Source organism: Grus americana, chromosome 1 (genome assembly GCF_028858705.1).
Source record: "Grus americana isolate bGruAme1 chromosome 1, bGruAme1.mat, whole genome shotgun sequence".
Taxonomy (NCBI): domain Eukaryota; kingdom Metazoa; phylum Chordata; class Aves; order Gruiformes; family Gruidae; genus Grus; species Grus americana.
Genome location: NC_072852.1, coordinates 152,864,778 through 152,877,046, shown reverse-complemented (window position 1 = coordinate 152,877,046; position 12,269 = coordinate 152,864,778). Strand labels below are relative to the sequence as shown.

Genomic DNA, 12,269 nt, shown 5'->3' with positions numbered 1-12,269 from the left:
GATTTATAATGTATATGTGCCATCTATGTAAATATGGAGAGAGTTGTACATTTCTCTAGTTACTGCATTTTAGGGCTGTAGTATTGTTGGATCAGCTTTTGCATTCTATGTTGCCGCTTAAAAAAAAAAAAAGTAAGTCTGGCATCACTTGACTGACATAATTTTCTGCATTCATTTGCTCCAGGGCACATTGTAATCCACTTATCCTAGTATTCAATGCAAGTAGAAGATGATACTGCCTTTTGTAGGTTTTGTTCCTTAGGAGAAGGCATGTGATGTAGTCAGTTTGATATGGGGGGGAAGCTTACAAATGCAGGGTATGGATATGAAACTTTTTAAACTATTATTAAAACTGCCATTGAGTAGATACTGGGTTTCTTTCATTGTGAGTATAATAAAAATGTTCAAGGCTGTGACAGTGCTTTCTGGAAGTCGTGTGAAGTCATGCTGGGAGGACTTCATAGAATCATAGAATGGTTTGCGTTGGAAGGGACCTCAAAGACCATCTAGTTCCAACCCCCCTGCCATGGGCAAGGACACCCTCCACTAGACCAGGTTGCCCAAAGCCTCATCCAGCCTGGCCTTGAACACTGCCAGGGATGGGGCATTCACAGCTTCTCTGGGCAACCTGTGCCAGTGCCTCACCACCCTCACAGTGAAGAATTTTTTGCTTATATCTAATGTAAATCTGCTCTCAGTTTAAAGCCATTATCCCTTGTCCTATCACAACAAGCCCTTGTAAACAGTCCCTCCCCAGCTTTCCCGTAGGCCCCTTCAGGTACTGGAAGGCTGCTATAAGGTCTCCCCGGAGCCTTCTCTTCTCCAGACTGAACAACCCCAACTCTCTCAGCCTGTCCTCATAGGAGAGGTGCTCCAGCCCTCTGATCAGCTTCATGGCCCTCCTCTGGACTTGCTCCATGTGCTTTGTATGTTGGGGCCCCCAGAGCTGGACGCAGTACTCCAGGTGGGGTGTCACGAGAGCAGAGTAGAGGGGCACAATCACCTCCCTTGACCTGCTGGTCACACCTCTTTTGATGCAGCCTAGGACACGGTTGGCTTTCTGGGCTGCAAGCATGCACTGCTGGGTCATGTTGAGCTTCTCATCCACCATCACCCCCAAGCCCTTCTCCTTGGGGCTGCTCTCAATCCATACTCCACCCAGCTTGTAGTTGTGCTCGGGATTTCCCCAACCCACGTGCGGGATCTTGCACCTGGCCTTGTTGAACTTGTCTATATGTTTTTTTCATTTGTCAAATATGTGACAAAATAATTATTTCAGTCACACAGCTCGTATGCCAGAGAAAGAAGGAAGGTTAAACTTTATCATCTGGGTTCTAACAAAGCAGTTAGTGTATTGGTGTCTTTAAAGGAATAGGAGGTGATGCTTGGATGCACTGAATGGACGTTTATTCATTTTCTGTTCAACGCCAAAAGAACACCAGTCACATATATTCAAGACTTTGTTGTCTTACATACTTTTAAAGTATGTTCATTCTTCTGATATCTCAAAAGTTTAGGCATATCTTAAAGTTTAGGAAGTCTCAAAGTATCACTCAGATGTTTACCTGACATTGTTCTTGAACACTGGTTGCCTTCCTGAACGTGTAAGTTGTAATATACTGTGAAAGTCTTTTTAAGATTAAGAATATAGTAGAAAATGGGATAATTCAGTAGTGATTGAAAATTCTTTGTAATGTAATACCATTTAAAAATTTGAATTAAGTGTATTTTATGAAGTAGGACAGTTGTACAAAGTCAGCTACACTGATGATGTGAATTGCCAACATGTATAAAATCAAGCTTTCTGGATTTTAGAAAATGCCATAAATCTTTAATGCTATCTTCCCACATTGCTAAAGCCTCTGTCACCAACACCAGACAATGTATCTCTGAATACACTGGGACTACATTCATCATATTCTCAAATGTAAAAATGTGCATGTAGTTGTTATGCTTCATGTTTTGCTTTGTGAATGCAAAAGTTTCTGGAAGGAATTTGTAGTCTTGTGTTATTCCATCGGTATAAGCATAGGCAATTCATAGCACACTCTTAATCTAAAAACATGGCTAACCACGCTTCACAGAAGAAAAATCTTGCAAACTATTTATCTTTACCTTAAATATAGGGCAGTTTACTTAGCTTACTGTTTTCTGACATTCTTTAGAGGTTCTGTGAGATCTCTTGATAAAACTGTACCCTTCGAATCAAGTACTGTTCATAAACATTCTGCAGAAGGCTTATGGTCAACAACTTGTCAGGAAAGTACTTCAGTTGAAATAGTTATAAAATGTTATACCATAAAACATTTCAGTCAATTTAAATAAGGGGCATGTTAATCCTGAACATGTCACTTGCTTTCAGAAATTTAGTCTTTAAAAGTTCATACTTTTTAAACAGACTGGAGGGTCTTGTGTTTTGATGTGTTTCATAGAGATTTTTTTAATATATTTCTAACTGTATTTATGCAACTGTATTCAAATTTGTTCTTTCTTCTAATTTTATTTTCTTAGGACTTGATAACCTGCTCGATGAAAACAGAATATCAGATTTGACCCAGACATACCAGCTGTTCAGCCGGGTAAAAGGTGGGCAGCAGATCCTTTTACAACATTGGAGTGAATACATCAAGGTATTTCAAAGATCTCTTACTAATGTCAAAAATTATGCTGTTATATATTTTTTTCTATCAAAACCAAGAATAATATGTAGGTCTGCGCATCAAAATTCTGTTTTAAGCAAATATGGGTAGGAATGATAATGCCTCCCCACAAAAAAAGTCACATGATGAGAAACAGCAACACTTAAGTTTTGGTTTTAAATTTCTACTTTGAAATAGCTTTCCTTATAGGTTCGAATGTTATACAAGAAGTTATTTTGGTTTGCTTTGTTTTTAAATAGAGCCACACACACATGTGTTTAGACTATGCTGGATTGTACTACCTGTTGTCCTTTGCTACAAATACACTCAATTGTTTACATATCTGCAAAATCAGTGGAACATCAGAATGTAGCTAGATGTAACCAACCTACAGCAACGCTGATGAATGTTTAAGCTATTTTGAACAGAATACTCCTCTTCAAAATAATCCATCATCAAAATCATATTTAGGTGCTTCAGGTTTGTTTTGCTAGGAATAATGTACATGCAATACGCTGCCCCAGAGAACTTGCACTCTAGTGCTCTTGCAAGATGCAAGCAGCAAAGCTTCACAGAAGATATTTCTCTCTGGAGTTGATAATTCCTGATGTGGTGGTTCTCCCCTGAATTGCCCATGTGTTCGTCAGCCTTCAGGACTAAATGCACAGCAGTGGTTCATTTCAGAGGTGCCTTTCCTGCACACCCATGTCTGGAGTTCTGCATGGTGCACCAGCGTGCACCCACGCAAGTGGGACATACTCTTCCCTCTGTCCCCAGAACTGAGGTGGAGTTTGCTTCGCAGAGTGTCATCTGGTGTCCCCATATGCAGTCCATCAATCCATAGGCAGCTGGGCCAATTGAACAGCTTGCCATGGCTGAGAAGGAATAATCTTTCTTCTTCCTTGCTTCCAGATCACACTCCTGACTTAACCCTTGTGCTGCCGCCTTCTCCATAGACTCTTTTGTGATCTGTTTTAACAGAGTACCCGGGCAAGGTCAGTTTTATGCCAGGGTTAGTGAGCTAAAGAGGCTCACAGAAAAGTCCTGGTGCTGGCCCAAGGAAAGAAACAGGAGTTTGGGGCAGATGGGAAAACAAGGGAAGGAGGACTGAAACCTCTCCTTTGACAGCAGCAAGTTGTTAAGTTGGCTTGTCATACCTGATGTCTCACAGAATCAGACCTTTTATGGTTCTGTTTTTAAGAAATTTTTTTACAGACTCAGACAGCTAGAAACCATTTTCTATAGTGTCAGTAAATTTCCTCCTTTCAAACATTCTGTATGACAGAATGTATTAAAGTGAGGCTTCAAGAACTTAACCTTGTGAGCCAGTGTAAGAGAAAGCACAGAGCGCATGCCAAATTACTGGGGTGAAGGTCTGTGCTCTACTGTAGTCACCTTTTTATGATTTCAGAGGTACCACTTAGCTTTCTGTATCTCTGTTTGCCATTTGCAGAATGGGGTGAATGCCCTGCAATTTGTGAATGTAACTGATGGAGACTGTGAGATGTCCAAATGCTGTGTTAATGAAGGGGAAATTGTGCTAAGTGTAAGATATGATGGACTAGATGATCTTCAGATGTCCCTTGCAACCCAAACCATTCTGTGATACACATATTGAATCTCAGGACCTTGGGCAGCCTTATGTTTGTCTTGCTTCACTCTGAAATCTTACTTGAAAAGATGTCAATGAAAGATCACAGTGGATAATTAGATATTGAAGTGGAAATTCTAAGGTTTGGGAGAGATTTCCCTATCTCTCTGTGACTGTTGTGGATAATATACTTTAGTTGATGAAAATACACCAACTGAATACCGTTCTGCTGTTACTGTGCAGATGTTCCTCTTTCTCACCTTGAGAAAACTGGTCATCCTGTCTAAAATGCTGATCAGTGTTACTAAGCAATTGTAAATTGTCCGATAGGTTAACATCCTCCCTTACAGGATATTTTGGTTCACTAGACAAATGGTATTGTATCTCTAACTTTAAGATAATAAACATAAGAACAAGAAAAAAAAAGTCCGTGGCTGCTTCTTGCAAATGGGAAAGTTTTGTTTTATTGCAAATCAGCTAGGGTTTTTTTTGCTTTTAAGCCCTTGCTGAAAGAAATCTTGGAGTGATGAGCAGCGGTTGAATTTTCACCACCTATTCCGTCAATAGAACTCTCTAGTGGATTTAAGAAAAATAGCGCAAAGTTTTCCATTACACTTAACATTTCTGAGGCAGTTTCCATATAATTTCTTTTACATGAATCACGTAGTTCTGTATCTAACTGTAAACTTGCACATCATACAGTCATGTCTACTGTGTATTTCATTTTTATTTCTTTCTTTTAGCTTTTGTCTTAAATGTATATAATCTTTAAATCAAACACTAACGTTTGAAATCCATTAATGTTTGTCTGGGTTTTTGTTTTAAATTTCAATGCATCTCATTTTTTTGAAAACTTGAAGTGACATAAGTAGCTCTGTAAAAAAAAAATAAAATTATTCTTTCTAATGATAAATTTTATAAGGGTAAATGTGTCTGTTGGGGGAGACAGGTAGCACTCTAAAGTATTTTATTATCAAAAGTGTTTGTTTTACAGAACTTTGGGACAACAATAGTGGTTAATCCTGAAAAAGACAAGGATATGGTGCAAGAGCTACTAGATTTTAAGGATAAAGTGGACCATATCATAGAAGTGTGCTTTCAGAAAAATGAAAAATTTATAAACTTGATGAAGGAGTCCTTTGAAACATTTATCAACAAGAGACCAAATAAGCCTGCAGAATTGATAGGTACACAAATATTTTTCTGTAAAATATTTCAAAAATCTATAGAAAGCATGATAATGCTGCTGAGTGTGCTAGCGCAATAGTGATGCAGTACGCATTCTGCTTTAGGAGACTCATTTTTGGGATACGAGGCAAAAGTTTAACCTGGTAGCATTGTGGGTTCAGAAAGCTTGGATGTGCTGTTAGGCGTGCGCACAGTGTCCTGACGGAGCATGCCAACTCCTGCTGTCCCTGCTTCTTGCACGGTGCTTGGTGCTAACAACTGCTCAGAGAGCGTAATGCTGATACTGCAAGTGGAGTAAATGGTTAGAGGTGTTTAGGTAGCTGTGGCAAAAAAAAAAGGGGGGGGGGGAACTGTTTTTAATTGTGGTACTAGAGGAATTCTTTGGACGTTATAGATCTCTCAAAAAGGACCAAGTACAGCCCATCTATCTGCCTTGAAGGCTGAAGTTGGGAGAACAGGTTTAAAGCTTTCATATATGAGGAGTTTTAATAGAGAAAAAAATTTTACCTTGAAAGGGGAACTAGTGCTCATAAAAGGGGAAAAATAATAAAAACATCTTAAAAATACTATTATTGGGTTTATCCCTGATCTGGCAAAAGCTGTTCTGACTGTTGCCGATAGCAAAACTGGAGCTGTGGCATTTTACACCGGGAGAGGATCCCGCTCCTTGCTTGTTTTTCCTCTATGTTCTTTTGCCTTTATACAACTTAGTTCGTGGCTTCCTTCTAAAACCAGCTTTATGTAGGACAAATTGCACAACCTAGTGATACAGGTTAAAGCCATGATACAGGCTGCTGTCATTTGTGAATTGTGGTATTTCAGCTCCTGCAAAAGTTTCCTCCTTACGCAGAAGGTTGTATAAGGATACTAATGTGGCTTAACAAGTACTTAGCTAAACTCATGGCTTAACCTTATTTCTGGCATTGTGAAGCTACTAACTTGAGAGCATTGCTTCTGTTTAAATTTTGGTATGCTCCTACCAAGGAGCATGAGGGACATGGTAAAAGTCTACAAAAATGTAATCCTCTCTGTGTTGTTTGTTTCTGTTTCTCATAAAATACATTCATATGCATTGTACACTTCCAAAACATTGTCTCTCAACAAGTAATGTACTTGCTATGACTCTAACACAAAATGTGGGAATTTCTAATGCCTTAATTTTAATGATTATACTGCATTCATTTTTTTCCTTGGATGGTTCCTTTTTGTGATATTTTTCCTTATGGCAGTAGTACAGTAGGGCTCTGTCATTCCACTGAACATAGGGATGAGAGAAGGGAAAACAGAAAATTTAACACTTATCCTGTATTTTCGCATATAGTAATATGTAGCCTATAGTAATATTTCAAATGGGAGATGCTTAAGTTGGTTATTTTAATTTTTTTTTAAAAGCTGTTAAACTCTTTTATTGATTTGTAGCAAAATATGTGGATTCCAAGTTAAGAGCTGGTAATAAAGAAGCAACAGACGAAGAGCTGGAAAGAATCCTTGACAAAATCATGATCATATTTAGATTCATTCATGGTAAGAAATACCAGTTCACAGTTGATGCAATTAAAACTGTTTTCCTTGCTACTAGCAGATCCGCATTCCTCTGAATGTAAGAGATCTTTTTTAGCATGAGTTTCTGCTCAACTTGGTCCTAAATTCAGGTTGCTTTACATCTGAAGGAGCGCAATAAATACCTCAGGGATGACAAACTTGTTCTGTGGAGATTGGCAAGTTACAGATCTCTTACAGTCTGTGAGTGGAGACCTAAGAGTTAGAGCTGTCAGTAGAAGTTTTTTCACATAAATGAACCATATCTGTAACCACAACTTCTCTTCTAATGACAGGGAACAGAAAGGTTAGTACAGATTTTCTCTTCCCTGCCCACCTCAGTATGTTGTAGGTGCAAAGTACATGAAAACCCAGCAACTAATGACTTGTCTTTACTCATTACGGCTGAGAATGAACATAGAGGAGGGCTCAGAATGATGGGAGAAAATGTTGTTGCTGTGTTTTACTGCTTTTGAAATGCACTTCCCTTATGTATGTCCCTATTGAGAAAAACCCTTGAATGTGTTAGGAGAAGTTTTGGGGGTTTTTTTGCTAGGTTGGATATCAGAAAAAAAATATGTGGTTGAGTCCAGTAGAGATGCATGGTCACTGTTTTGAGGGAAGTGGGATGTGTATCCTGGGCTGGGGTGGAATAAGCAGAAATTACTCAATTCTGTATTAATTTGTTTTGTGGTCTGTGGGGTTCTTTCCTCATAAAATCCAAAACAAGTACAATATAATGGGAAAGCAGACAAGAAATCAGTTATCAAGAAATATCATTTGCATCATGAGTTTTGTCAAACGTGAAGAGTATTGGATGGAGATGGTGAATGAAAACAGTATCACTGGCAACTTGTCAGCCAAAGAGATTAATTTCTGTTAACCTGAAACTTTGGCCAACTCTTTTTCTCTTAATATTTTTTGTAGTACTGAGCTAAAAGTGCAAATTTATTTTGAGCTGTCTAGTGCATAAGAATCCTTTTAAGAGCAGATGATAATTAGTAGTTAGTTTCTGGGCACTGGACTTTTTGATAGTATCTTGATGCTGCTTCATGAAACACCACTTTGCCAGAGGTGGAGAAGGAAGATGACTGTCAGAGGAATCGCTACATTGGAAGGTGTTTGCAAGGAATTAGGAGGGGCTACTGTAGGCAGCACAAACAGTGCCTTGAGTTACAGTGAATTACTTCCTCTTAAAAGTGAAACTATTTGCTGATATCTTTTTGTACTATCAATAGAAAAGATTTGCGGAAGCTCTGGTTTAAGGTGTGAAAGTTTGTGGGTGCCTGTATGACTACTTTATTTCAAAAGCCTATTGGCAAACCAAGTGAGAAGACTTCTGTCAATTTTTCTTCACCTTAGGTTTTTAAGAGTTAGATATTTCTTGAATACATCAGAACCCTTTTCTCTCCCCTGCTTTTCTCTCCCCCCCCTTTTCCCCTTTCCCATTTTAGTAAATCAGACTGCAGGAAGGATAATGTTCTTCTAGATCCCAGAATAATTTCATGTGATTTGCAGCTGACCCTGTGGGAAATACAAGGCAGCCTATATACTTGGGGGGGAAAAAAAAAGTAAAAATTTTGCAAAATATTTTAATTATTTTCTTAACACATAAAAAGCACAAGTTGTCTATGTGTTTTTCTTCACTATTACACAGTGAATATTGTTCTGCTGATCAACATGTCATGAGAAAGGCTTGTGTCACAAACCTGAAGAGCAATGATGCAAATAGAATGTATGATTTCAGTTGTATTTTATTTTTGTTTCAATTTCCATACAGGTAAAGATGTGTTTGAAGCATTTTATAAGAAAGACTTGGCGAAAAGACTGCTGGTTGGAAAAAGTGCATCAGTAGATGCTGAGAAGTCTATGTTGTCCAAGCTTAAACATGGTAGGTGTATTGAGATGTGTTATATTTTTATTACTTTTTGGCATGTAAATTGGAATACCTATTTTCTCATGCTTTAAGAAGTGACAGGCCAGATTTTAAGTAATAGCTGAGCATATCCCAGCTTTCATTGTGCTCAGTGAGAACTGCTGAGCTGACCTCTTGGATGTGTGACTGGTTCATTTAATGTACCTACAGAGGAGCAAAATCCTTAAAACATGTACCTAGTTGTGGGTGCTCTGGACCTGGCAAATCTGGCTCAGCTGTCTCAGGTTAAACCTTTATTGCTTGTTCTGTGCTTCTTTGTAATCGTGGGATTTTTGCTTTAATTCATGTGACAGAATGTGGCGCTGCTTTTACCAGCAAACTGGAGGGCATGTTCAAGGACATGGAACTGTCAAAAGATGTCATGGTTCAGTTTAAGCAGGTACATTCAGCTTCTGTTTGTGTGCTAAATTTTCAGTAGTGATGAGGAGGCACTTCATGGTGTTATAACTTGGATTAAGCTAAAATAAAATAAAACAGCTTTTGAGCAGGTCCTGATCATAGTAAGAGCCTATTTATAGTTCTATTTATAGAACAGAATTTATTTATTGTGTATCTATTCAGAGATAATCTTATTTTACAGTTTTATTTGATTCCTTTTTAAGTAAATTACGGTGGTCTAAATACCACATAATAATTTAGCTGTCTGACATCCTTTAAAGTCCATACCCCTTTATTCTGTAAGCTGTTGCTGCTCTGATGAATTGTTTGTGAATGACCCACACCAGAGAAACTCCCTGAAGGTTGCTAAATGCACAGAAACCATGTATGTCTCAGTCCCAAAGCTTCCAACCTGTTGGTAGCCAAGGGAGTGCTTGGAGGAAATACCGTATATGCTTACCCTGTTGTAGCACTTCTCCCTGGGTACCTGTTTTGGGGCGTTATTGAAGACACAATACTGGGGTGTCTGACCCAGGAATAAAATACTCCAGTGACTTTTCTGTCCCAGACTTTGCAGCCTGGCTTGTCTGATGCTGTGCTCAAATAACAAGAAAATGTGTTGTCTTACAGACATGTGGAAGTCCCAGGGGATCCTTGTGCTTAGAGTTCTTGCCCTGGCTTCTGATCAAAAGCTTTACTTTTGCTTTATTTGTGTGTGATTGAAGTTCCTTTGACCTTAATATCCTGTAAAGACAGCAGTCTAGGATATTTCAAGGCATGCTGTAGTTTTCTTTTTACTTCCAACCGCTTGCTGTGTTTTGAAACTGGGGATGGGAGCAATAAGTAGTCATGAAATTCAAAATCTTGGTAGAGCATGTTTAACCAAGGATATGGCCTGCAGAATTTTTTCATCATTCTGCCAACTTTAAATTTCTAATTTAAGTATATATCTTTTCCAAATCAGCATGCAAACAGTATACTTGAATGATTTTTTTTTTTTTTTTTTTGTCTCTTGTATTTTAGTATATGCAGAACCAAAGTGACCCAGGAAATATAGACCTGACAGTAAATATATTAACTATGGGATATTGGCCAACTTATACACCTATGGAAGTTCACTTAAATCCAGAGGTTAGTGTTTGAATTCTCCTCCTAAATGCACTTTATGGAGTGGAATCGTAATCATTATCATAGGGTGAACTAATGCCTTCATTTAATGTTTTTTCTGCTAGATATTTAAGAGGATTATCTCATTTTAAAGATTCCAAAATTGCACAAAATAAAACGTAGTGGATAAAATCCACTTTTTTGTGGTGATTGTTTAACTTAGTATGTTTTTTTTCACCTTTTTATCAATAATAATAATAAAGTAAATTAAATAACATTAATTAAAATAAAATCAGTGTCCTATTTAACATTGCAGTCAAGCACTTAAAAGTTTAAAACTGGACAGTTCACCTTAATTTAGTCAATCATTAACTACATTGCTTAGGCATTTTGATCTAGCCAATAGTTATGTTACTGCAGTTTTTTTCTGTAAGGTCCTTCTTCTGTTCCCTGCAACGTGTCTCACAAAACTAGCCCCTGCATTTAAATGGCATTTGCCTGAAAAAAGATTGCTTCCAAGTTCAGAGATTTTTTGGAAAGCTCCTATCAGTAACAATTTAAGTTGAAATGTGCATTTGGAGTCCAATTCCCTGCAATACCTTGCTTGATCTGAAACGTGGGAAGCACTTCAGAGGCCAAAGGTGGTAGCAAGGTTCCTGTTCAGTTCAGAAGATGTGGAAGCTTTTGTGCTGTTCCTCCTGTGGCGTCTTTTCCTCAGTAGCAGACTGCTTCAGAAGGATCCAACCTGAGCAATGCATCATGAAAATGGAGGGGTGAAACCCCCTTACTTGGAAATAAGAGGGTATGAAGTACTGGAACCAGACTTGAATCTGTATAGGAGAAACTAAAGGAAGAACTTGAGAGCAGATGGGGTAAAATGTATGCTTTTTGTCCTGTGACTTCTTGGTCAGATTGAAAGTCCAGGACAAAACTAGTATTTATTTTTGAGGCTTAAAACCCTTTATGGGAGGTTATGTTTACTTTTCTTTAAAACAAATAAACAGAAGGAAATTAAAAAAGCAAAATTAAAAGCTATTTTTGAATCGTGACTTTCTTTTGTGCATAATAGTACCAGTGTACTTGAGAGCAGAATTTTGCTCTTTGGATTTAGTTTTTCACACAAAAACACTTACTGTGAAACACTGTTGAGGAGAATAAAGAAATTACATGTGTGAAATCATCCAGCATCATTGCACTGGTATAAAGCTAATAAAGATTTTTCTGTCTTTGCTTTACAGATGATAAAGCTTCAAGAGGTATTTAAAACCTTTTACCTGGGAAAACACAGTGGTCGAAAGCTCCAATGGCAGACCACTTTAGGGCATGCTGTCCTAAAGGCGGAATTTAAGGAAGTAAGTTTGCTCGTGTAATACTTAGCTCGTTGGGATAAAATTTAAGTTAGCTATTTGGAATCTAGTCATGTATTTTTCATAAAGGTAGTAACATTTTTGTGGAGGAACAATCACAATTCACTACTGTTATTTTGGATAGAAAGTAGGCTTTTTATAATTAAACTGAAATACTACCTAGAAAACGGAAGACAACAATATGATACCTTTTGGTAACATTTGATAGGAATTGCTGCTCATTCGAATAAAGAAAGTTGTAATAAAGCAGGAAATTAATAAAAAGAACACAGCATCTTTTTAATGTGGAATTGTTTTAATCATAGAAATGAGGGTGACGCTTTTAGTATGCTTCACCGATACAAAAAGAGACTGAAGGGTGTTAGTCATGTAATGACTGTGGTTAAAATTTAAATGCTTGTTGAATTATTTAAATCTTAAATAACCACATTGTTTCTTAATGTGGTTTTGTTTTGTCTCATGGAATATCTTGCCTTTGCTAATCATGAAGCTTAATTGAGCCAGAGCAAAGACAAGAAAACTTG

The 12,269-nt window shown here is 37.8% G+C and overlaps 1 protein-coding gene across 5 annotated transcripts in view; it reads left to right on the top strand.

The window, feature by feature from the left end:
• The window catches only part of CUL4A (cullin 4A), a 43,729-nt gene that overhangs the window by 21,322 nt on the left and 10,138 nt on the right, over window positions 1-12,269 (top strand). For 3 of the 5 annotated variants that reach the window (XM_054801720.1, XM_054801746.1, XM_054801728.1), the window contains 7 exons: window positions 2,512-2,630; window positions 5,225-5,417; window positions 6,838-6,942; window positions 8,738-8,848; window positions 9,187-9,272; window positions 10,295-10,402; window positions 11,617-11,730. In XM_054801720.1, the coding sequence (XP_054657695.1) occupies window positions 2,512-2,630; window positions 5,225-5,417; window positions 6,838-6,942; window positions 8,738-8,848; window positions 9,187-9,272; window positions 10,295-10,402; window positions 11,617-11,730 (836 nt within the window). Of the gene's footprint in view, window positions 1-2,511; window positions 2,631-5,210; window positions 5,418-6,837; window positions 6,943-8,737; window positions 8,849-9,186; window positions 9,273-10,294; window positions 10,403-10,812; window positions 11,581-11,616; window positions 11,731-12,269 lie in introns of those variants that run through there. The other 2 variants (XM_054801737.1, XM_054801755.1) reach the window with 2 other exon arrangements.